Raw genomic sequence first — 26,903 nt, forward strand, 5'->3', positions numbered from 1 at the left:
TTTGGATAGAAAGACATCCTTGACTCTAAATACAGATCTTTCCGGCCGGTCCGCTGATGTAAACTGTGTGTTTCTTCGGTGTGTGTGTGTGGTTTGTAAAGCCTGAGGATGTTTAGACCAAACGTTTGTGCCGAGAGATTCCAGCAGGATTTTATTTTTCCTTTTCATTTCTGTGCTTTGAATGGGAAAATAACTTTATTGTACTTTATCTGGTCTTTTGGTAATACTATAGGCCTACAATAAGGTTTATTTTTGGATGCACCGATATGAATATTTTATATTTGAAAGCTGATTGGCTGATAAATCTAAATCCAAGTTTAATTTTAAGCTACAATTAAAGAGGCAGTTCACCCAAAAAATAAAACTTCATCATGTACTCACTCTAATGTTCTTCCAAACCTGTGTTAGTTTCTTTCTTCTGCTGAACATAAAGGAAGATATTTTGAAGAATGTTTGTAATCAGATTGTGATTGATTAGGTTTTGGGGATCCATTGACTTCCATAGAAATCTTATAGAAGTCAATGGGGTCCAACTGCTTGATTACTGACATTCTTCGATATCTTCATTTGTGTTCAGCAGAGTGAGTACATGATGACAGACTTTTTTTTTTTTTAATTTTGGGTGCACTGTCCCTTTAACAAGTTTTTAAGATCAAAAGTTGTATGTGCTAACATGCACAGTAAACTAACATGAGCATGAATATTTTTAGTACCAAACATTAGCAAAGATTAATAAATGCTGTAAGAATATTTTGCTGATGTAGTTCATTTGTTTATAATTTGTAACATATTTAAAGAATTCAATATTTACAAATGATACCTTATTGTAAAGTCTTGACGGTCTGTTCTTAATGGGAGTTTAATTTTACGAGAGAGATTTGACGATTATAAAGTAACATCAGAAGAATATATAGTTTCTAAAGTGTAATCAAATTGATATCCGTGAAATCATCAACTGTCTTTATGAAATCAGACCGCCATCTATCGGGATCATCTATAATCTCACTGAAACTCGAGGCTTGTGGGAATATTTTACTTTCCTCATTTTAAAACTCGCTATTAACTGGACGCTTGAAAGCAGATTTTACTATTACACACTCACTGGGTTGATTATAATATACACCTTTCTTTTGTTTGTTTGTTTTTTTGGTGAAATCTACAAATAATAATATCTGTTATAATGGTAGCACCCACGCACACGCATGCGCAGTGAGTCTCTGTGATCCCCGTCGCTCGTGCCGAATGGTTCAGTCTAAAGATGGCGGCCTCCATCCTGCAGCGCTGCCAGTTTCCCTTACAAACCTTTTCCAAATGTGTTAATTACAGATTTATGGGTAAGTGTCACTGTTAATGGATGGTCATTAAACTGTCATGCTTACGTCAGAAAGAGATAGGTATAGAAGTCTGTGCTTTAGTCTTAAAGATAGACGCTACTAGAGATGTAAATGAGAGGTGAACGCTAATGACACAGGATCAAGTTCAATGTTTGTATACAACTCGGTTTTTGAGTGATACATATATATATATATATATATATATATATATATATATATATATATATATATATGTGTGTGTGTGTGTGTGTGTGTGTCTCTATGTGTCTGTAAACTGACAATTCTGTAGCACAATGGCGTTATATTAATCATATTTTCCATATGTTTGTAGTGAGTGACCTCATTAATATTATTGATCACATTATATGATTCTGATTCACAAGCTATTAATTTGATTCGAGATCAATTTCGATTCATTTGGATATATTTGGACAGGTTAAAAGAATAACAGAGTCCAGATTTCATTGCTTTTTTATTTTTAGGTATGGTTAATAATCAACACTTAAATACAAACAGTTCTATACAAACATTTAAATTACACATTAGGAAGTTAAATACGATATAATTATTTTTTTTCCTCGGTGGCTGTAATAAAATATTGTCAGATTTAAAGGGTTAGATCACATAAAAGGGTTAATTATCCCATAATTTACTCACGCTCAATAAAGGTCATCAGAAGGGGAAGCCATGTGTTTATGTAAGAAAAATATCCATATTTATAACTTTATAAAAACTATAATCACTGGCTTTCGGTAACAGCTGAATGTGAGACTAGTTCCCGGGAGAAGAGTGACCTCTGACCCGAGCATGACGAGTGATCTCTAGGGTCAGAGGTCACTCGTCATAATGCGTCGGGTCAGAGGTCACTCGTCATGTCTCAAATCAGAGGTCATGCGTCGGTCATACGTTCATTTTTAGGTGAACCAACCTTTAAGTTCTCAAAACTGTCATAATAAATGTCCGGCAAAATAAAAGTCCCACTTCTGACACATCGGCCAGACAGGAAAACGTATCAGTATTTTAAAAACGCCAAATCTCATTCGGCCACTAATCACAATGAGAATAATACTCTGATTACTAGCGCATTAAAGCTTGTGTTGGTTTCAGTCCGGAGATGTTTGCTGTCATCGGCGTACACTGACCCGGCATTATGGGAGCAGAGGCAGAAGGACCCGCAGGACCTCGGTGAGACTCTCAGCCAATCACGAAGGAGAACCGCTGTAAACACACGCTGTAACCGTGACGATGTGTGTGTTAATGTGTTCTGCAGGACAGCTGGCCTCTCTGATGAACAGGACGTATGAGAGGAAGTTTCCCGTCAGCTCATTGGTCATCGGCAGGGTGAGACAGACGGATTTATTTAACATACAAATGATAAATGAAGTAAATGTTTTAACGTGTGCACGTCTTGTTTAGTTCATAGACACTTTATCATCGAGAGAAGAAGTCGACAAAGCGGAATATTACTTATATAAGTAAGTATTACTATTTATGTTACTGTTTGCTCAACTCTGTAAATAAAATATTAGATTATTGGAGTTTGTTTTTACACGAAAATACTATTTCTGCTGTCGATTAATTGTCATACAAATTATTTCAACTAATATTTTAATGTCTCTTGCAGTGTAAGCCTAATACTTACTTGGAATCATATATAATATAATAATACAAATTCTACTAAAATAGGCTAAGATTATAATCTTAAACCCTTTGGTGCTTTTCCGTCATTTTTTACCATAAAATTTAACGTTTTGTTATTTTAGATTTTTTTTTTACTTTATCAGAATATTACGAAACTTGGTAAAGGTTTTGGTACGTTCTGTAAATACACTAAAAAATCATGAACAAGATTAAAAAAGTTTTTAAAAATATAGCAATGAAATTTTTCATTTTTTAAACTTTTTCCAGTTTTTTTCTGCAATAATCTGCCAAATGTCGTCTTTAAAAAGAGACCAAACTTCAGTCTGTGATCCAAAGCATGAAATATTCAAGAATCATACATTAATTAGTAACATAAAAGAAAAATGAAATAAATAAAAAACATTATTGAACTCAAAAATAGGACATTTCATTGAAAATTGTCATTTTGAGATGCCAATGCGAGGAAATGTGATGTAATGTAATGTAATATAGTGCAGTGATTAAACCCACAAAGCATCATTTCATATGCAGCAAGATCTTTGTTTGTTTACAACCGTGATCAGAAGATTGCTCAGTGACAGGCCTGTCTCTACAGTGGTGTGAATAAGTTTTGGGCCCCATGCTAAAGTTGCCTAAAAAGAGGAATAAAAAATCATCTTTTGGATGTTGATCTCGATGCCTTAATTAGAAAAATGAGGAAAACTCCAACCTTTAAGGACACCAATTTTCTTTGTGAATGAATAATGTATCATAAATAAATAAATGTCTTTGCTTAAAATACAGGGTGCATAAGTCAGGGCACCCCTATGTTAAATTCCCATAGAGTCAGGCAGAGTTTTATTTTTAAAAGCCAGTTATTTCATGGATCCAGGATAATATGCATCCTGATAAAGTTCCCTTGGCCTTTGGGATTAAAATATCCCCACATCATCACACACCTTCACCACACCTAGAGATTGGCATGGTTTTACTTCAGTTAGCCTAATAGCTGGTTTGATTTGCATTGAAAGATGATCTTATGGAAAGTACCCCATGCCAATCTCTCGGTGTGGTGGAAGGTGTGTGATGATGATGTGGGGATATTTTAATCCCAAAGGCCAAGGGAACTTTATCAGGATGCATATTATCCTGGATCCATGAAATAACTGGCTTTTAAAACTAAAAATCTGCCTGACTCTATGGGAATTTAACATAGGGGTGTCCTGACTTATGCACCCTGTATTTTAAGGAAAAACATTTATTTATTTATGATACATTATTCATTCACAAAGAAAATTGGTGTCCTTAAAGGTTGGAGTTTTCCTCATTTTTCTATTTAAGGCATTAAGATCAATATCCAAAAGATGATTTTTTTATTCCTCTTTTTAGGCAACTTTAGCATGGGGGCCAAAACTTATTCACACCATTATAAGTGAAGTCAGTTTCCCTGTGTGTGTTCCTGTTGGCTCAGTTGAAGTGTGTGTTCCTCAGGTTTCGTCACAGTCCGAACTGCTGGTATCTGCGGGACTGGAGCGTTCACAGCTGGTTCCGGCAGTGTCTGAAGCACGGAGCCCGAGATAAAGCCCTGTACACACTCAAGAACAAGGTGTGCGAGAAGTCCACGCATGCTTCCACTTCACCAATCAATCTCACACACACACAGTGCCATGCAAGCAAATCCAGCGCAAATGGCTCTTAAAGGAGTAGTTCACTTTAAAAAAAACTTTTGCTGATAATTTACTCGCCCCCGTGTCATCCAAGATGTCCACGTCTTTCTTTCTTCAGTGGAAAAGAAATGAAGGTTTTTGATGAAAACATTCCAGGATTTTCTCCATATAATGGACTTCAATGGGGTCCAAACGGCTCAAGGTCCAAAAGAGAGTTTCAGTGCAAACTGTTCAAAGGGGTTTAAACGACCCCATCTTAGATGATTATAGTAGAGCCCTGTGAGTGTTAAACGTGTGTTTGTTGCTGATCAAATGTGGTGTTGTCTCGCAGGTTCAGTTCGGCATGTTTCCTGACGACTTCACCTTTAATCTTCTGATCGACTCCTTTATAAAGGACTCCGACTTCAAGGGTGTGTAATGCTGTTGTTTGCCACATGAATCCTGTGTAAGTTCATTTGTTGGGCTCATGAATGCCCCGTTGTGTGTGTGTGTGTGTGTGTGACCCAGGAGCGTGTTCAGTGGTGGAGGAGGTGATGCTGCAGGAGGCGTTCGAGCGGACCTCCACACAGATGCTGTCGCTCTACGCTCTCAGCAAATATCTGGCAACCAAACCTGAACTCAGCGTGAGTCAAACGAGCTTCCTCCTCAGCGTCTCTGTCTGCTGTTCCCACACACACACACACACACCTCTAAATCAACATTTACTGGTGAAGATATTAAGATGTTTTAAATGAAATGAGTTTGTGCTTAAAACAAGAAAAAATAAAATGCTTGTGGGGTCCGAAAAATAATCTTATTTTCCCTTTGAATGTTATTTAAGTTTCAAGCAACAAAAATTGGAAGAAAAAACAAAACTAATTTTTGCTACTTGAAACATAAATAAATAAAAACAGTTATAATAATAATAACTCATGAGCAAATATCTGCCAAATCTGAAAAATTCAACTTACAAAAATTAGAATATGGTGCAAAAGTTTATTTTGGATTATTATTATTTTTATTTATTTCAGTAATTCAACTTAAAAGCTGAAACTAATATATTATATAGACTCATTACATGCAAAGTGAGATATTTCAAGATATTTACAGATATGAAAACCTTTTCACAATATTCTAATTTTGAATTTGGGGTTTAAGCCAATAATCATCACAATTATAACAAATAAAGGCTTGAAATATCTCACTTGACATGTAATGAGTCTATATAATATATTAGTGTCACCTTTTGAATTACGGAAATTAATAATAATAATGCAAAATAAACTTTTGCACCATATTCTAATTTTTCAAGTTTCATCTGTAAGTTGAATTTTTCTGATTTGGCAGATATTTGCTCATGAGTTATTATTATTATAACTGAAATTATTTTTTTTTTTTAATTTACGTTTCAAGTAGCAACAATTAGTTTTGTTTTTTTTCTTCCAATTTTTGTTGCTTGAAACTTAAATAACATTTTATTTAAAAAAAGGTAAATTGTATTTCTCATCTTTGTTAAGTTTAACTTGATGTTCTAGAAAACATTAAAAATGAGATAAATGAATAAAAACGATTTAATAAAAACAAAAACAGAGGAAAAAATTACAAAAATATGTCAAATTACTAGAAACATAAATATTTATAAAAATGAATCTCAATGACACTAAAACATCATTTTTAGCACAAATTCACTTTTTTTTTTTCGATACTTTTCATTCTTAATATCTTCAGTCATACTTCTTCTCCAGTAAATGTCTCTTGGTTTAAGGATGTTTAGATATTTGTGTTGGAAATTTAGACAGAAACACTGAGGATGAACATCATGATTTGCAGGTTATATTTATGGCAGAAGCTAAAATAGATGAAAAAGTTGTAATTGCAATACATTAAAATGGCTCTTCTTTTTAAATGACATATCTTGTAAAACATTGAGTTGTAATGATCTGATGTGAACGGTCCAGTGGCAGGAGGAGAGGATCATGGGAGCGTCTCTGTTGTTGGTCGGACTGAAGCAGGAAAACTCTGTCGGCTTCAGCGCTCGGATCCTGGGACTCGCTCTCATCGGTGTGTGTTCAGAACAACCATCTAAATATCTAAACATCACACTGCAAAAATGCTTTTCTTACTTATTATTTGTGTCTTGTTTCCAGCCCAATTATCAAACATTTCTATAATCAAGATGCATTTACTAGATGAGTAAAAGACAAGATATTATGTCGTTTTCTGGGAATATAAATTTTTTAAGCATTTTTGCTTAAAAAAAGCAAAATGATCTGTCAATGGGGTCAGAAAAATAATGTTAATTCAAACAGAAACAAGATTATTTTTCTGACCCCATTGGCAGATCATTTTGCTTTTTTTTTAAATTTATTTATATTCCCAGAAAAGAAGACAATATTGTATGGTATTTTACTACTTAAGTAAAGACATCTTGATTTAAGAGTTTTTAGATATTTTGGACTGAAAACAAGACAAAAAAAAGTTAAGTAAAGCATTTTTTGCAGTGAAAACTTACTTGGAATCATATATAATAATATATTATAATATATTAATACAAATCATGATAATATAGGCCGAGATGATGATCTTTTTGGTCATTTTTGGCCATAAAAAGTTTTTTTTTTTTCACTTCACAATTAAAAAAATATAATGCTATAGTTTTACACTAAAACTATAAAAACAAAAATAATCTGCCAAGTGTCATTTTTAAACCGAGACAAAAAATTAAGTCTGTGAACCAAAGCACTCCATATTTATGAGTTTAATTTGGAAATTTTAATTTTTAGGTCGGTGCTTAAAAATTGGCTCCATAAATTAATTAGTACTATAAAATCCCTTATAAATTCAAAATATTAAATAAAAAACAGTATTGAACTCAAACGTAGCGCTAGGGCTGTGAAAGGATGAATCGCTAATGCTTTTAAAAAAATGAAATGTATTTAATGTTGTGCAGGTAAAGTGGAGCTGTCCCGAGGAATCCATGCTGTGTTCCACCAGATGCCCCTGATGTGGACCCCGGGTTATCTGGGACGGGCGCTCGCCGTCATGGACACTGTGTGCCGCCACTTCACACACGTCAGGCTATCGGAGGAAGTCGTGAGTATCTGAAAGCACATCTTAATGACTGTGATGAGGGCTTGCCATCTATCTCGCCTGAGGGAAAAGATTAAAGAGAATCACATTAATTATGTTTTTTGAAGTCAACGTTTGAGATCCTGAACATAAACTCTCCTCTGGGGTCGATGAGGACGAGAAGAGAAGCTTTAGTTCTGCTGATCACAAGCAGTGTGTGATGTTGCTGTTTGAGCAGTAAGAAGTTCTCCTCTACATGAGTGTCAGTGTCTCTGAACTCCTGAAACGCCTCCATTAGTCTCGAGTTTCCGAACACGTCACAGTGTTCCTCGTTATAATAATTAATGCGCAGAATTAAGGGGCGGGGCCTGGCTGAGTTAGTTAGTAGTGTGTTAAACTGGTGGTTATGGAAAGGGGCGGGGCATTTCACAAACACACTCGAAGCGCTCGACCAATCACAACACACTGCTCCAGCCGACCAATCAGAGCACAGAGTGCTTTCAGAAGGAGGGGCTTCATAGGGACAGGAAGTAGACAGGAGCGTTACTGACAGACTGGGAAGAGAGGAGCCGCAACAATAATCAACATTCATAGCTATAATTCTGACTTAAATATATGACATAAAATGTGATTCATACAAGTTGCAATTATGACTTAAAAGGTCATATTCTGAAATAAAAAGTTGAAATTCTGATTTCCAAGATAATGACATAAAGTCAAAGTTATGAAATATGTAGTCATGATATTAAATATCATAATTATGACGTAAAAATCATAGAAATGACAAAGTTTTTAGAAATCACATAAACGTCCAAATTATGACATACAAGTCTAAAATTATGACTTAGTCATATTCTTAAATAAAAAGTTGACTCTTACTTTAATGTATTTTTTACATACATTTTTTTAACATTTATACTTGAAAAGTGAAGAATTATGACGTAAAAGTATATTTAAAAAGTAAACATTTTGACATACTAAGTTAGAATTATGATATAAAACATGTTATAATTCTGACTTAAAGTCATAAAAATGACAGTCAGAAATATGACAATTTTGCATATGCAATTATGACTTAAGTCATTCTTAAATAAAAACTTGAAATTCTGACTTTCAAGATTATGACATAAAAACAAAATTATGACATACTAAGTAGAAATGACAAAAAGTAAAAATGATTAAATTAGAAGTCATAATGTTATTAAAAGGTTGAAATTCTTAAATAAAAAGTTGAAATTTTGACTTAAATGTCATAACTGACATAAAAAATTATAGAGATAACAGTTAAAAAAAATGAATGACACATGCCGAAATGATGACGTACAATTCATAATGCATAAATCCTGTCCGAGTAGCGACTAGAAACATCATCAAGACTTTGAGAAGAGCATTAGATGTCTTCCTGAAGGTGATGATGAGTGTAAAGCAACACTAATTACGATTATTTTACCGTAAAATAATGTTTTCTAAAAGGTTTCAGCGGTTCATCAAGTCGTGACACGGTGAAATGCACTCATGCCTCCGCTTTGCGCAAGTTGAAATTCTGACTTTCAAGATTATGACATAAAAACAAAATGATGACATACTAAGTCGAAATGATAAAAAGTAAAAATGATTAAATAAGAAGTCATAATTATGATATTAAAAAGTTGAAATTCTGACTTAAGTCATAATTGACATAAAACATCATAAAAATGCCGAAATCATGACATACAAGTCATAATGCATAAATCCTGTCCTAGTAGAGACTTTGAGAAGAGCACTAGATGTCCTGATGAGTTTAAAGCAACATTAACTACGATTTTTTTACCTTAAAATAATGTTTTCTAAAAAGTTTCAGCGGTTCATCAAGTTGTGACACAGTGAAATGCACTCATGCCTCCGCTTTGCGCTCCTCTGTTTGCTATATCCACGCTGTGTAAGATTGCCAGATCAGGTGGCGTTTCTGTAGTTCTAATGACGCATAAGAAAACTACAAATGTGACTTGCTTTACGGAGAGCGTTACAGTTGCGATAGCTGGAGCGTGCTCGACGGTAGACTACGGCTACGTGTACGATACCTGCCGGCCGGGTCGCTTTTGATTTGAACGGTCATCACGATTCCAAAGCCGGAGCTGGATAAACAGAGCGTGTGTGTGTGTGTGTGTGTGTGTGTGTGTGTGCGCGGTAGGCTAGATTATTTATAGACAGTTCCGCCTCCGACCTGTAGGGCGACCGCAGAGCAAACGTTACTTGTGTTGCTTTAACCCTTGAGCGAGTCACAGCCGTAACGCAGTGTGATGACGTCATGGAGCGTCCGTGTGTTTCAGCTGGAGTGTGTGGAGAAGATCCTGCAGGATCCTGATGGACAGATCTCAGCGGACGACAGCGATGAGGAACAGGCTCTCGAGAGACTCCGACTGCCTGAGTACAGCGAGCGCTTCAAGGTGAGCTTCATGAACATCTCCAACACGTCACTGGTGTGAGACAGTCCTGTTCGGTTTCTGAGGCGTAAGTGTTAACATAACGTTAACATAGACGTTTCCATTTTTTCAACACCAAATACGAGCCAATCTGGCGTTTCTGTGTTTACTCGCTTTGCTGGGGAAGTTCGTGTGTAAGACAAATCTGCGCAGATTTACTGCAAATACGCAACTCGTGATCCTCGTGATGTATTAAACACAGTGTATTGCAGAATCTGCTCATTTCTGGCGTACTTGAACACACACGTCACTACACACACACATAACGGCACGCTTGAACACTTGCACTGAAGTAATAGGCTAGCGAATATTAAAAAGCTTTTGGTGAACATAAAAGACAGATATTTTTCAACTTACCCACATGTTCTGTGTGCTGTATGGATCCTAAAACACATTTTTGGTAAAAAATAAATAAATAAAATAAATAAAAAGGCTGTTAAAATCAATTCCCTATTTTCATTTTTTAAACTTGTGTTGGTTGGTCCGATTGAGTGTGCAATCAATTTTTGAACATAAAGTGACAGCGCCAGTCTACACTGTACCTTCTCGTAAATACCATAGTTGTGTCTTGATCCTCATATTAGAGTGATTTCTGAAGGATCATGTGACACTGAAGACTGGAATAATGATGCTGGAAATCACAGGAATAAATTACACTTTACTGTATATTTATAGTATATTATCAGAGAAATAATTTTGCCGTGTGCCTTTAAAATATACAACATCATTTGATATATGCATATTTAATATTACTGATACTATTACTGATACTGATACATCCCTGACCTGATCGATTCTCAACATTAATGTCCAGATATTCTCTTCACACACACTATTGTGTCTTAAAGCGTTCAAGATTTACACAGTTTAAGTTGGACATTTAATTTTCAGGTCAATGCTCAAAAAGTGATTAAATGGAGTAGTGTAGTACCATAAAATAGAAAATATTAAATAAAAAACACTATCAAACTAAAATATAGTACATTCATTTCATTGGAAGAAGAAAATGAAGCGAGAGGGTTACGAGTATTTGTATATTTGTGCCGTGAGCGTAACCTGAGAAGTGTTTTGCAGGAGCTGAGGGGTCATCTTCAGGCTCAGGACCAGACGGACCCGAGGAGCCTGGACTCGCTGGTGTCGGATCTGACCCGGGACACACTGGGACACTGCGAGGAAGCGGATCTGGCCCAGTACCGGCAGACGCTGGAGCACTGGGAGGCCGAGAGACACCAGCTCATTCAGAGAGAGAGAGAGACGAAAGAGAAGAACCAGAAGGAGCGTCTGAACAAACAGCGGCTCGGTGCGGCCCAGTGAACCACAGCCATTGTTTCTCATGTTTATTGTCTTTGGTCGGGTGGATTGAGATAAAGATGTGTGTGTTAATATTATTTGGATTTTTTTTCAATCTGAACAGAATACATAAACTAAAAATACTCTTATTTAGTCTGTCCTTTCATACTGTACGCACTGAAATAACAGGATTTACACTGAACACTTTTAATATTGTCTTCTATTCACTGAATCGGATCAAAAATACAGATTAAACTCGAAAAATATGAATATGGTGCAAAAGTACATTTATTTCAGTAATTCAACTTAAAAGGTGAAACTAATATATTATATAGACTCATTACATGCAAAGTGAGATATTTCAAGCCTTTATTTCTTATAATTGTGATGATTATGGCTTACAGATATGAAAACCCTTTCACAATATTCTAATTTTGAAAATTGGGGAAATATCTCACTTTGCATGTAATGAGTCTAATTTTTCCGGTTTCGCCTGTACATTAAAAACAATGAAATATTATTCAAATGTAAATCATCTGTTTTCTATGTAAATATATAGTAAAGTGTAATTTATTCCTGTGATTTCCAGCATCATTACTCCAGTCTTCAGTGTCACATGACCCTTCAGAAATCACTCTAATATGAGGATCTGATGATCAAGACACATTTATGATTATGATTTTCAAAGTGAACGAATCTTTTTCCGAGTCAATTCATTGAATGAACCAATTGACTCAAAAAAAGTTCGAACAGGAGAGTCACGGAATCACAGAACAGAGCAAGGCGAGCATTTGAGCTTATAAAACTTAAATTTTGTTATTTATTAATTAAACGAGCGATCGTTTCGCTTGATAAGACCCTTATTCATCATCTGGAATCGTTTAAAGCTGCACTGAAACTCTCATTTGGACCTTGAACCGTTTGGTCCCCATTGAAGTCCATTATATGGAGAAAATCCTGGAATGTTTTCATCAAAAACCTTCATTTCTTTTCGACTGAAGAAAGAAAGACATGGACATCTTAGATGAAACGGGGGTGAGTAAATTATCAGCAGAAGTTTTTTCAAAAGTGAACTACTCCTTTAATATCTTTAGTCATTTTGCTTCTTCTCCAGTAAATTTTGGTTTAATTGACTGTAAAAAAAAACACATAATGGTTTATAAATAATCTTAAATGCCATTTTTTCTTTGTAGAAAGGAATATTGTAATGTTTTGCACAACATAATTCTGCATCATCATAGTGTGAGAAAAAGCTTCCTAAATCTATAAACACACATAAAGGCAGATTATATCACTCCCATTACAATGTGCATCTTGTTTTCCACCCATCCAGCTGCAGAATCTCTTGGAAATTCCTGAAACGGCTTCAGATGTCAGATTCTGGCCCTTTTGTCCGAGTCTCCTGATAAAACACAGAACAGAATGTGTTTTGTCCGCTGGGATTGTGTGTGTGTGTGTGTGTTCGCAGGAAAGGGAACGACGTCGCCATCAAGAAACACTAAACACGAAGGTGCCGAATTACAGCAGAGGCGGCGGAGTGTGTGTGGGCTGCAAGCGGATCGATTACGGTGTGTGTAATACATCAGACAACACACACACACACCTGAAGAATGACAGCTGAGACAAGAGAAAATAATGTCTTCTGCTCTCCAAAACTACATTTATGTCATAAGAAAAATAATCTTAATTCAAAGGGAAACACGATTATTATTTTTTTAGACTTTGTGTCTTAGCAGAAATATGCGCGTTGTCAATCATATTTTGTGGATGAAGTGGGCGGTAATCAGGAGGTTATTTTCCCACCAAATCTGATTTGTGAAATTCATGGCGTGTCAGATTTATTATAAACCATACGCCATAGGAAGCGGTCTCATGTATCATCTCTGAACTGACAGGTACAAAATGAATCAAATGTATTCTGGGCCTTTTTATCCAGTAATTTCATTAAGATGGAGGACAGAGTGAGCTTTAATTTGATTGGTTCCTCGTATCAAGCGAGTGTTTCCTCTGCTCTGTTTAGCTTTTCATGTAAAAATGATTTATTTGGCCTGTTGCGGCACGTAACCCAAACCTCTGAAAGTGATGTGAATCTGAGACTGATTCTAATCACGCTGAAATCTCATTTGGATCCCGATTAAAGCTTTTCCCTCGTCTATCTGCATCAGCTCGTTACATAAACCACTATAATACAGGACTTTCGTCGAGACCGATTACACACTCTTTAATTAACAGCTTTTAAATTCACATTACATGTGATTTTTATTCAAGTCAGACTTTGAAATGACGATATTTTTGTAAAATTTACAATATAAACCTTTCACTGGAAAAAAAAAAAAACTGACGTTCTTCCTCGGTTTTTCTGTCTCATTTTCCAGCACAAATGTACAAACATTGTTAAATCAAGAGACATTTACTGGAGAAGCAAAATGACTGAAGATATGAAGTTTTGATTAATAATGTGATGAATGGCGTGGGGGTGTATCTTTTTGTGTTGTTTGGCGTTGGTTCCGCCCGTCTGAACCATTTCGTAGTATGTGCTTATTGATGATCGATCTCACCTGGACTGGAGGACATTTAAGAGAGCAGAGGGGAAGTTCGTGAGGACGTGATTGGCTTCTCGCGCTCGGAGGGAAACGGGGACGCTTTGTGTTGCTCGAGACCATTAGGGTTTGTCCGGCAACGAAGATAGCTAGCTAGAGAGACATCGGTGTAGTTAGTAATAGTGGGACGGGGGTATAGGAGCGCTGGCCACGTGTTCCTGGAGCGATTAAAAGAGCTGCGTCTCGCATAAAATAAAGAACTCGTGCATCACCAGTGATCCTTAAAGAGAACCTAGCGCGAAGAGGACTAATTAATGCCATTATTGTGACTGCTGTGGCTGGGACGGACAAACGCGGACAAACAACGCGTGCTGCCTCTGTGGACTTCATCACGGCTGATTCCGTTCCCCGAGACCTCTGGGCGGGGTCTTATTTGCCTGGAAATCGGGGAAGTGTTTTATATTTTAACCCTTTCATGAGTTATGTGTGGGTGTGAATGTGTATGTGAGAGTTGCGTATGTTAGAGTGTGTACGCCCATTGCTTTGTGTACGCGGGACCAAGGACGATGATTCTTCCACTTGATAAAGGATTGTAGTGATCACGAGTTCTAGTGTGCTGTGCTGGGCTGGGGAGTAACCACTGGAGTGTAGTGACGTTTGAAGTGTTCACTTGGGGATCGCGATTGTCCTAGTGCGCGCGTGCTGAGTTAATGTGGGCTAGAGCCTCTTTCAATGTGTATTGATGTGATGGTACTATTTTTCTAAATCAGATTGTCAATAAAAATATATATTTTCTCTAAAATCCTGTGTGGTGACGTGCCCTCTGTCCTCCATAAATTGTTAAACCTCTTTAAAGAATAATTAAGGTTTACTACACTGGTGGCAGCGGTGGGACAAATAAAAATAAATAATAATGGAGGGAGAGGGTACGTCCGTGTCTCAGTCAGCATCAAGTTCATTAGCTTCAAATGGCGAGGCTGCTGCTAACGTTAATGTAACTCCAATTTCTCGCCCTCTCTTCATGCCGGAAACATTTACTGGGGTGGGACGAGAATGGTCTGACTGGTCTGAACAATTTGAGATGGCGGCACAAGTGAATGGGTGGGATAATGAGCTCAAGTTAAAGTTTATGTCTTTATTATTTTCTGGTCGAGCCAGAGATATTTATGGAGGACTGCCTTATGAAGCAAAGAATAATTATGTTCTTTTAAAAGATGCTATGGGTAAGTGTTTAGAGCCTTGTGAGAGTGCAGACTGGAATCGGGTGAGCTTTTCTTCCCGACGTCGACTCCATAACGAGACGGCTCGTGAGTTTGGGAATGCATTAAGACGTTTGATTTATAAAGCTTACCCTTCCGCTGACGGTGCTACACAAGACTTACTGGCTCGTGACCATTTTGTTGCACATGTAGGTAGCGGTGACATGCGTATACATTTGCGCAGTGCGAAACCTGCCACTTTGGAAGGTGCGATTAATTTAGCATCAGAATTGGAGCTTATTCGGAATTTAGAACACACCCAGTGGTCAGATTCTAAAGTACGTGGCCTGAGTGTTCAGAATTCATCTGATAATAAGGTCGAAGTCTTACTGGGCATGGTAGAGGAGTTGCGTCAGGAGGTTAAGGCTTTACAAGTTACTGTAAAGGAGATGCAGACGAAGTCTGTCCGCACTACGCCTCTGAAAAATTCATCTGAACCACAGGACCGTTTTCGAGCCGAAGCCTGTTGGGAATGTGGTTGTACCAGACATCTACGTAGAAACTGCCCTTATTTGCAGGGAAACTAGAGGGGGCGGGCACAGCAGGCCAAATGCCTGCCCCCACATCGGTGTCGGATAAATTGGCCTCAGTTTCTTCAAATGGTACTGGAGTTTTTCTGACTGGTAAAGTAGGTGGGTGTGAAACACGGTTATTGATTGACACGGGGGCCCAGGTGTCTATCGTACCCAAACAATTTTGGCTAAATGTAACTAATGGGGGGTCTTGTTTAGATGGATATCAGGGTAGAGTAGCCGTGGCGAATGGTGGGGAAATGTCAATCCTGGGTCGGTGGCAGACGGTATGCCAGTTTGACTCCTTGGCTGTTATTGCTGAATTTTTGGTAGCTGATGTTACACCACAGGAAGTACTATTGGGTACAGATTTTCTCTCTAAATTTGGGGCGGTTATTGATTTGGGTGAAAAATGTTGCCGGCTAATGGGTAAGAAGCTCCCCCTGTTTAGTGAAGATGGTAGTGGCCAACCTAAGGTAGTTAGGGTGCAGGCAGATATTATGATTCCTCCTCGTTCTGAAGCCATTCTACCGGGTAAAGTTGAGGGACTTCTTCCCCAACATTATGAGGGTATGTTGGAGCCTTGTTTTCCATCATGCTCTCAACGTGACGTTTTGGTTGCTCGAGTAGTTTGCAAGGTGGAGGAAGGGGTGGTGCCAGTCCGAGTTATTAATGTGTCGGAAGATAACTGTGTGTTAAAGCAAAATATGAAGATCGGTATTTTTTCCCCCAATATAGAGGTAGGGGATAGTGTTGCTACCAAAGTGCATGAGCCAATGTCCTCCCCGCCTTTGACGGTAGACTATTTAGTGTCACATTTTGGGTTGAAGGATCGAGGGTTTGATTCTAGTCAGATGCAGGCTATTGAGGAGGTGTTACATCGTAATTTGTCGGTGTTTAGTAAGGGGGATAATGATTTGGGGAGAACTCATCTTGCTTTGCATAAAATAGATACAGGCTCTGCACCGCCGGTTAAAGTGCCTCCTCGGCGTGTACCTTTGCACCTCCAGCAGGAGGTTGTTGAGCAGATAAAGCAGATGCAAGAAAATGGCATTATTCGTCCATCATGTAGTCCGTGGGCAGCACCGGTGGTTTTGGTAAAAAAAAAAAGATGGTAGTCTTCGTTTTTGCGTAGATTATCGTAAACTAAATGATGTTACCAGGAAGGATGCCTATCCCCTCCCTAGGATTGACGATGCCCTCGATAGCCTGACAAATGCTTGTTGGTTCTCCACTTTGGACTTAGTAAGTGGCTACTGGCAGGTGGAGGTGGACCCTCAGGATAGACCTAAGACAGCATTCATTACTCGTCAGGGTTTGTTTGAATTTAACGTTTTAAGTTTTGGATTATGCAACTCTCCAAGTACTTTTCAACGTCTCATGGATGTTGTTTTGGCTGACCTGCAGTGGACCACTTGTTTAGTGTACTTGGATGACATAATTGTTTTTGGGCGAACTTTCCAAGAGCACCTTCAGAGATTGGAGGAGGTTCTTTTGAAACTTCGTCATGCTAAGCTTAAGGTTAAACCTTCCAAGTGTACCATTTTTTCCTCCCAGGTGCAATACTTGGGCCATGTTATCTCTGCGGAGGGAGTAATGGCAGATCCATCTAAGGTAGAAGCAGTACAGGCTTGGCCTACACCTAAAACCCAGACAGAGGTGAGAAGTTTTGTAGGATTAGCCTCCTATTATAGGAGATTTATTAAAGGGTTTGCTGAGATTGCTCGGCCTTTACATCAGCTCACCGAAAAGGGAAAAAGATTTGTTTGGAGGGAAGAGTGTCAAGAAGCCTTCCAGCAATTAAAGTCAAGACTTATTAGTGCTCCGGTCTTGGCTTACCCAGACCCAAAAAAGCCATTCATTTTAGACACTGATGCCAGTGATGTAGGAGTGGGGGCTGTGTTGTCTCAAGAGGATGGGGGTTTGGAGCGGGTGGTGGCATATGCTAGTAGAGCTCTGACTAAACAAGAACGTAAATATGCCACCACAAAGAAGGAGCTGCTTAGTGTGGTAACCTTTACAAAGCATTTCAAACATTATCTACTTGGGAGGGAATTTTTGTTGAGAACTGATCATAGTTCATTGCGTTGGTTGCATAACTTCAGTGGGTTGGAGGGGCAGTTGGCTCGCTGGTTAGAGCAACTGGCCAACTTCCAATATAAGATCATTCATAGACCAGGTAAGCAGCATACCAATGCAGATGCTCTCTCAAGGCTCCCCGGATCTGGGAGTAGAGGTACTAGGGAGGATTGTGGTAATGTCCCTCCGTCTAGGGTACCAGTAACTGTAGTTCGAGCAGTGCGTGAGGCTGAGGGAATGGGGGGGCCTATAAGAGATCTGCCAGAGAGTGAAGATGAGTTGGTTAAGGCTCAGCAAGAGGACCCAAACATTCAGCTGCTTATTAATTTAAAAAATGGGTCAGTGGATGATGGTAGGGAAGGTGAGCGAAACCCTGCCCTTGTTAGTTATTCTCCAGTGTGGGATCAATTGCATATGCGAAACCAGCGGTTGGTGAGGATACCCCCAGCAAATTCTGACGCGGCTTCGGCAGTACAGGTGATTTTACCTAAAAGTCTGGTGCCGGGGGTGTTGTCCATGTTGCATAATACACCAACTGGGGGGCATTTAGGGATTCAGAAGTTACAGGCTAAGGTGAAGGATCGTTTTTATTGGCCTGGGTGGTTTGGGGATGTGAAAAAATGGTGTAGGGAGTGTCGTGATTGTGCCTCCCGAAAGGCTCATGGAAAGGCCCCTTGTGCCCCCCTTCAGATGTCTGTGGTATCCCGCCCATATGAACGTGTGGCGGTAGATGTATTGGGCCCGTTACCAGAAACTCTAAATAAAAATAAGTACATTTTAATCATTGGTGACTATTTTTCCAAATGGACCGAAGCATTCCCCCTCCCTAATCAAGAAGCTCAGTCTATTGCTAGAGTGTTGGTAGAGGAGTGGGTGTGCCGGTATGGAGTGCCGCGAAGCTTGCATTCGGATCAGGGGAGAAATTTCGAGTCTGGTTTGTTTAAGGAGTTGTGTAGATTGCTGCAGATAAACAAGTCTCGTACTTCTCCGTATCGGCCTCAGTCTGACGGGCTGATAGAGCGGTTTAATCGCACTTTACTATCAATGCTTTCACTGTTTGTGGACGAAAATCAAATGAACTGGGACAGATTGCTACCATATGTGATGATGGCCTATCGTAGCAGTGTGCAGGCAAGCACCGGGTTTACACCGTATAAAGTGTTATTTGGGCAGGAGATGGTCCTTCCTGTGGATATTATGTTGGGTGTAGATAATATGCAGAAATTTCAGTCCGTAAATGAATATGTGACCGGAATAGCAGAAAGTTTATCTACAGTAGTGGAAGCAGTGAAAAGGCATCAGAGTCAAGCTTCTCAGCGACAGAAGATCCATGCTGATTTTCGAGCCAATTTCCATTACTATGTCGTTGGTGAATTAGTTTGGATTCAAAATAAAACTCGTAAACGGGGTGTGTGCCCTAAGTTGCAAAGACGATTCAAGGGGCCATTTAAAATCTTAGAAAGGGTGTCGGATATGCTGTATAGAGTGCAGCTATCAGAGGGGGGTTCGGAGAGTGTTGTCCATTTTAATCGAATGAAGCCTTATGTTGCTTGTTCTGTTTCAGAATCGATGGGGCGGGACAACCAGAGGACCCCTGTGGATCAGACTGCTGGACGACACCCAGAGTCTCAAAGCCTTGCAGAAGGACAGGATTTCGTATGGGGGTATCATCCACCTGCGGCTCCGGAGGCTGTCCAGACAAGGGAGAGGGCTGCTGCGTCTAGCATCGAAAGAAACCCGCTCGTAAAGTCTGCTGTGGGAGGTGGTCCTTCCCGTGGAAACTTGAATCTTGTTCCAGGGGACGCCGGTCTGGGTGAGAGGCAGCCGGAGAGTGGGGACCAGAGGGTAGAAGTTGGAGATTCCCGTCCAGAGCCTTGTCCACGAAGAATGCAGCCGGCTCGTTCTCGGAGACCACCAGCTTGGTCCAAGGATTATAATTTGACGTGACTCGAGGACGAGTCCTGTTTACCCGAGGGGAGGGGATAGTGTGATGAATGGCGTGGGGGTGTATCTTTTTGTGTTGTTTGGCGTTGGTTCCGCCCGTCTGAACCATTTCGTAGTATGTGCTTATTGATGATCGATCTCACCTGGACTGGAGGACATTTAAGAGAGCAGAGGGGAAGTTCGTGAGGACGTGATTGGCTTCTCGCGCTCGGAGGGAAACGGGGACGCTTTGTGTTGCTCGAGACCATTAGGGTTTGTCCGGCAACGAAGATAGCTAGCTAGAGAGACATCGGTGTAGTTAGTAATAGTGGGACGGGGGTATAGGAGCGCTGGCCACGTGTTCATGGAGCGATTAAAAGAGCTGCGTCTCGCATAAAATAAAGAACTCGTGCATCACCAGTGATCCTTAAAGAGAACCTAGCGCGAAGAGGACTAATTAATGCCATTATTGTGACTGCTGTGGCTGGGACGGACAAACGCGGACAAACAACGCGTGCTGCCTCTGTGGACTTCATCACGGCTGATTCCGTTCCCCGAGACCTCTGGGCGGGGTCTTATTTGCCTGGAAATCGGGGAAGTGTTTTATATTTTAACCCTTTCATGAGTTATGTGTGGGTGTGAATGTGTATGTGAGAGTTGCGTATGTTAGAGTGTGTACGCCCATTGCTTTGTGTACGCGGGACCAAGGACGATGATTCTTCCACTTGATAAAGGATTGTAGTGATCACGAGTTCTAGTGTGCTGTGCTGGGCTGGGGAGTAACCACTGGAGTGTAGTGACGTTTGAAGTGTTCACTTGGGGATCGCGATTGTCCTAGTGCGCGCGTGCTGAGTTAATGTGGGCTAGAGCCTCTTTCAATGTGTATTGATGTGATGGTACTATTTTTCTAAATCAGATTGTCAATAAAAATATATATTTTCTCTAAAATCCTGTGTGGTGACGTGCCCTCTGTCCTCCATAAATTGTTAAACCTCTTTAAAGAATAATTAAGGTTTACTACAATAAAATAGTGATCGAAAATCTCCCAATGGTGGCAGAAAAATAATCTTAGGATCTTATCTAGTGAAACGATCGCTCATTTAATAAATAAATAACAAAGTTTAAGTTTTATAAGCTCAAATGCTCGCCTTGCTCTGTTCTGTGACGCGCGTTCGTGGCTCTCCTGTTCGAACTCGTTCATCAAAATGAACGAATCTTTTTTTGAATCATGACTCGGAGGGTCATTTGGTGTTCTGGTGTCGTTTAAAGCCCTTTGTACAATTTGCACTGAAATTGTCTTTTGGACCTTGAACCGTTTGGACCCCATTGAAGTCCATTATATGGAGAAAATCCTGGAATGTTTTCATCAAAAACTGAAGAAAGAAAGACATGGACATCTTGGATGACATGGGGGTGAGTAAATTATCAGCAAAAGTTTATTTATTTATTTTTTTTAAGTGAACTACTCCTTTAATGTCATTAAATGACGTAATGACAAATTAAATTTGTATCACTGTAGTTAAGGTCAAGAAATATCTTCATGACACAGTTATCATGACAGCCAATGTCAAAGCCAACCACATGACATTTTAATGTAATGTTAACCCATAAAGCTAAATTGTTTCTTACGTTTGATAATTAATCTGCTATGTCATGTTCAAGTTGTCATAAGTGGAGGCGGGGCTCATTTGCATATTCATAGAACCGCGCATAAATGAGTCAAGTGTGTTGAGTTTCTTTTTTTTTTCAAAGAAAATATTTTAAATATATAATTTTGGTGATAAAAGATGAGTTTTCGAGAACTAAATGATTGACTCAGGGGGACTGTAAGCAATCTTCCAGGGAGTTCCCAGGATTCTTTGTAATTGTCCAAATCTAATGTTGCAGCCTGAGATCATAGTATAAGTGCATCTGAATCATATGATCTTTATATCTGATGGAGAACAGGATTTGAGCATGTTTGCTCTACTTGTGATAACATCAGTTAAATATTAGTGATGGTCCTTAAACAAAAGAGAGCTCAGTATTGTCTAGATCTGTTTAGATTGGCAGCTGCTGATGTCTGACTCAATATTTCAGTCTAAACTAAAGCCAACTACAAATGTGATACGGATTTATACGTTTTAGACACAATATTGCCAGTTTTGCCAATAAAAGTAGTCCTAAACGAAGTGCGTCTCTGATTCATTACTGAATGAATCCACTGTTTTAACGACTCAAATGAGTCATTGATTCAGTGAATCATTCATTAAGACGCCACACGCTTCATTCCTGATTGAATCGGTTGAATGAATGATTCAATGACTCACTCATTAAGACAGTGATGTGTCGTCACCTACTGACAGTTTTCCTTTCATATTTAGAGTATTATTTCATTTTTCATTTATTTTCATGCACCTAGTCTGAGCTGCATTAAACAATCTGTGTAAAATATACCTGAATGCATCTGAAAAAACATTGAAACCATTTTTTTACCTTAAAAATCACCATGTAATCATTCTATCCCTTAAAACTCATCTTTGATCACCAAAAATGACATTTAACTCGACACAATTGCCTCATTAAGTAGTATGCGTGGTTCTATCAATATGCAAATGAGCCCCGCCTCCACTTACTCACACTTAGACGCATGCTAAGACAGGCTATGAAGCCTATAAACTATAAAGCGATAGTTCACTTTGAAAGTAATTTGAAAAAAGATTTGTCCATTTTGATGAACGATTTCGAACAGGAGAATCACGGACACGCATCACAGAATTTGTGCATTTGAGCTTATAAAACGTAAACTTTTTTATTTATTTTTGAAATGGCTGCTCGTTTCGCTCGATAAGACCCTTATTCATCGTCTGGTGTCGTTTAAAGCCCTTTGAACAGTTTGCACTGAAACTCTCATTTGGACCTTGAGCCGTTTGGTCCCCATTGAAGTCCATTATATGGAGAAAATCCTGGAATGTTTTCATCAAAAACCTTCATTTCTTTTCGACTGAAGAAAGAAAGACGTGGACATCTTGGATGACACGGGGGTGAGTAAATTATCAGCAAACGTTTTTATTAAGTTAATTTAAGTTAATAAACATTAGGCTAATGTATGTATGAAGTAAAAAAAAAAAAAAAAAGCTAGAAATGAATCAGCATTATGATGAGTTAAATAATGACCCAATTTGCTGGGTATAATCAATCCAACACGTGTTCTGTACTGTTTACCCAGCCCTTGGGTGAATTTGGTTGTTTTTAAAACAGTGTTTTTGTCAGTGCAGTGAGATCAATAATATTGCCTTTTAAACCCCAACTAAGCAAGACGATTTATTCCCCATTAAGGAAATTAGCTCTTTGTTGTCAAGTCAAATTTAATATAGCACATTTAAAACAACAGAGTTGCGCCATGTATACAGAACTACAATGTGCAATTAAAAAGCATCGAAATAGAAAAGGCAAAAGACAATCATATTACACCGATACAATCCATTTAATAGATCATATAAAACCAAAACAACTTAATTAAAAGCCAGCGAGAATAAATACGTTTTAAAAGCCTATTTAAAAGAGCGGATATGAATGGTTGTGATGTGAATGTGATTCTTCAGTGAGTATATTGTACGGGACGCGCTGGTTGTTTTGGTTATGTGTGTGTGTGTGTGTGTGTGTGTGTGTGTGTGTGTGTGTGTGTGTGTGTGTGTGTGTGTGTGTGTGTGTGTGTGATGGGCGGTTCAGTCATGACATTATTCCCTCCACAGCAGGACTTTCAACTCCTGGAAAATGAGAGCTAGAGAAGCGCTGAGAGTTTAGCAGAGCCCCAGCTGAATTACTTCTAAATGTTGAACTTTTACTTCTAATATTTGGAACATGGACGCGCAGAACAGCACCGCGGCGCGCGGGATCGAGCCCAGGATTCCCACCATTCCCGCCATCATGTTCATATTCGGGGTCATCAGTAACATAATCGCCATCATCGTGCTCTGCAAATCCAGAAGAGAGCAGAAGGAGAGCACGTTCTACACGCTGGTCTGCGGTCTGGCGGTCACGGATCTCCTCGGAACAGTCCTGGCCAGTCCGGTGACCATCGCGACATACGTGAAGGGCGCGTGGCCTGATGGAGACCCGCTGTGCCAGTACTTCGGATTCGTTTTGCTATTCTTCTCCCTGGCAGGGTTGAGCATAATCTGCGCCATGTCCATCGAGAGATACATCGCGATCAACCACGCGTATTTCTACAACGATTACGCGGATAAGAAGCTCGCCGGGGTGACGCTTCTCGCCATTTACGCGTCAAACATCATGTTCTGCGCGCTCCCGAGCGCGGGTTTCGGAGAGGTAAAGATGCAGTATCCTCAAACCTGGTGCTTTATCGACTGGAGGACCAATGTCAGCACGCATGCCGCGTTCTCCTACATGTACGCTGGGTTCAGCTCGCTCCTGATCCTGGTCACGGTGATCTGTAACGTGTTGGTGTGCGGCGCGCTCATCCAGATGCACCGGAGCTTCGTGCGGCGCACGTCTCTCGGCACTGACCCGTTCCGAGCGTCGGACCCCGGCAGGACCCGAAGCTTCGGCCGCCTGGCAGGCGCGGAGATCCAGATGGTGATTCTCCTCATCGCAACATCTGCTGTCGTGCTCATTTGCTCCATCCCGCTCGTTGTAAGCTCCCGGAACGCATTGTGTCCCGCTTTATCTCTCCAATTCTTTCTGACTCTCAGATATGCCCGTCTTATCGGCAAAACAAAACCTTTCTCCTCACGATGTAGGTTTCAATATATTCTGCATTGTGCGATTTGAATGAATCACAGAGGATGATGATGATGATGATAAAGTCTTAAAGGAATATACATATGCTGAAATAGTTTCGGGTCACGGTGTCATTTCACAGTATAAATATTTTGAAATACAATATCGGTTCAAGCGAGAACTTTCTCACGATCTGATTTTCTTTCACTTTCCTTTTTCTGTATTGTGCTAAATATTAGCATGGATCCAGTCCGATCTCATGAAATTGCGACGTGCCTTTTAATTAGTTTTTTCGTGCATATGATATGGCTCACTCCTCACCCATAATCAGTGGTTTACAGTGCGTATAAATGACACGAGAAATAAAATTCGCCCATGACATGTATAGTTATGTAACATGTAACTATAAGTATCTTTGCAACTACTGTACCTTTCAACTAACTCTTAGAGTATTACTGTTAGGTGGGTTCGGGTTAATTGACTTGTAAACTTATTCACTCCAATTCTGCTGACTGAGTTTTTGGCAAAACAAGAACTTTCTCACGATCTGCATCGTGATTTTGCGTCATTTCTTTCTTTCTTTTTTTTCTTTTTTTTTTTTTTGTGTGGAGTTTTTGCATTGTGCTTCAGATTAGAATGGATCACATGCACTGTAAAAAATATTTTTGGTTTAACTTAAAAAAAGTAACCTGGTTGCCTTAATTTTAAGTTCATTGAAATGGAAAAATTGAGTTGTACACTGCAAAAAATATTTTCATGATTTGTAATCACAACATTTTTTCTTTTTTTCAAATCAACATAATTTATGTAGTTCAGATAACATCATATTTTGAGTTTCTGATGATTGAATCAATCTTCATTGTATTAACTCAATTTTGTCCATTTCAATTAACTTAAATTTTTAAGGCAAACAGGTTACTTATTTTTTACCAAGTTAAACCAACAATATTTTTTACAGTGCAGAGGATGACAATGAAGTCTAAAAGGAATATAAATATGCTGAAATAGTCATCTCAACTATATTAAAATACAGTAAAATAAAGGTTCCAAAACAAACAGGGGTTCCACGAGGAACCATTTTTGGTTCCCTAAAGATTCTTTCAGTGAGCAGTTGTTAAAATAACCATTTTTAAAGTGTGAAGAACATTTTAAAAATCTAAATAACCCTTTCCACCATAAAGATGTTATAAGTTTTTAATGAAACCATGCAATTTTTAAAAATAAAGTTTCTGCATTTAACATTTTTTCCACTTTAGATGATCAAATATTCTTCACACTGAATGGTTATTTTAAGAACTGATGACTGAAAGGTTGTTTCTTCTGGTATCACTGCATATACATATATATAGCCTATATACGTATTTATTTAAGTGTTTCGTCAAGGATCAGTATTTCGTTTCTTTAGCGATTCTTGTTGGTGGCATTTGAAATGATCACAAATCCAAAGTAAAGAAAACAGAACCATAATTAGGATATATTTTATTAGAATTGATAAGTGAAACTTAAAGGAATCTCCTCTAATGTGTCTGTGTTCAGAATTAATGCTCATATTCACTTTTGATGCAATGAAATCATGATGTTTTATTCCTCAAAGCATTTCAGTACAAATAGACAAAATTAATGTTATTATAAAAAAATCTACCAAAAATTATGAACATGTTTTATAGTAAAGAACGGTTTAATTGCAGATTTTAAGAAGAACTTGTATCCGTTATGAATGCGTCTTTAAGACCCTCACATGCAACATGTTTTAATAATGCTTTTCAAATGCATAATGAAAATGTCACTCTTTTTTAGGTGCAGGTGTTTCTCAACCAGCTTTATAAGACGCCCGTGGAGAAAAGGCTGGACCGAAACCCAGATCTGCTGGCGATCCGCTTCGCCTCCACCAATCCCATCCTGGATCCCTGGATCTATATTCTCCTGCGTAAAGCCGTGCTCTCCAAGCTCATCGAGAACATCAAGTGTCTCTTCTGCTGGCTGGAGTCTCGGAGACGGCAGGGACAGGGGCTGGACGGAGCGCCCGTGTCCTCAGCCTCCAGAGACTCTCCGTTTGCTGTGTCTGGAGAACTGGAGGAGCTCGCTGAAGCCCCTGACACCTGTCAATCAAACCTCTGTCTGTCCGAAGCGGCTTCTCAATCCTCCGATCGCAGCAGTTTAGACAGTCGCTCCAAAGAGCCCAGCTTACAGATGACCATAACCAACGAGACCCTCCTGGAGAAGAGCATCTGAAACAGTGACGCTTTAACCTCCAATTCACTGATTATTTATTTATTTGAGCAGTTTATCAGCTATTAATACTCTTTAAGTCTCTGTAAATAAAGGTTTTCTTGTACAGTAAAGAACCATTTTTGGTTCCCCAAAGAAACTTTCAGCGATCGGAACCATTTTTTCTTTGTAAGAAGAACGTTTAAAAAGTATTAAAAACATTTTTCCACTATAAAGAA

The 26,903-nt window shown here is 39.0% G+C and overlaps 2 protein-coding genes across 3 annotated transcripts; both read left to right on the forward strand.

Annotated features, from left to right (window-relative positions):
- The first annotated feature begins 1,178 nt into the window (after window positions 1-1,178).
- Window positions 1,179-11,565, forward strand: mrps27 (mitochondrial ribosomal protein S27). Its single transcript, XM_039653324.2, has 11 exons — window positions 1,179-1,334; window positions 2,442-2,519; window positions 2,605-2,675; window positions 2,751-2,809; window positions 4,446-4,560; window positions 4,953-5,031; window positions 5,129-5,244; window positions 6,559-6,661; window positions 7,551-7,693; window positions 9,979-10,095; window positions 11,206-11,565. The coding sequence occupies exons 1-11, from the start codon at window positions 1,259-1,261 to the stop codon at window positions 11,443-11,445; spliced, it is 1,197 nt and encodes a 398-aa protein (XP_039509258.2). The 5' UTR covers window positions 1,179-1,258; the 3' UTR covers window positions 11,446-11,565.
- A 633-nt stretch (window positions 11,566-12,198) lies between these two features.
- Window positions 12,199-26,903, forward strand: ptger4a (prostaglandin E receptor 4 (subtype EP4) a). Of its 2 annotated transcripts, XR_016146580.1 has the most exons (3): window positions 12,199-12,456; window positions 12,755-12,989; window positions 26,254-26,394. XR_016146580.1 is itself a non-coding variant. In XM_039653313.2 (2 exons), exons 1-2 carry the CDS (start codon window positions 23,578-23,580, stop codon window positions 26,686-26,688), a joined length of 1,227 nt encoding a protein of 408 aa, XP_039509247.1. In that variant the 5' UTR covers window positions 23,474-23,577; the 3' UTR covers window positions 26,689-26,903. The 2 variants fall into 2 exon arrangements, 1 of the variants encoding a protein (XP_039509247.1); XM_039653313.2 differs by lacking the exons at window positions 12,199-12,456; window positions 12,755-12,989 and adding an exon at window positions 23,474-24,369 and having other exon boundaries at window positions 26,254-26,903.

Source organism: Pimephales promelas, chromosome 14 (genome assembly GCF_988280905.1).
Source record: "Pimephales promelas chromosome 14, fPimPro1.hap1.1, whole genome shotgun sequence".
Lineage (NCBI taxonomy): Eukaryota > Metazoa > Chordata > Actinopteri > Cypriniformes > Leuciscidae > Pimephales > Pimephales promelas.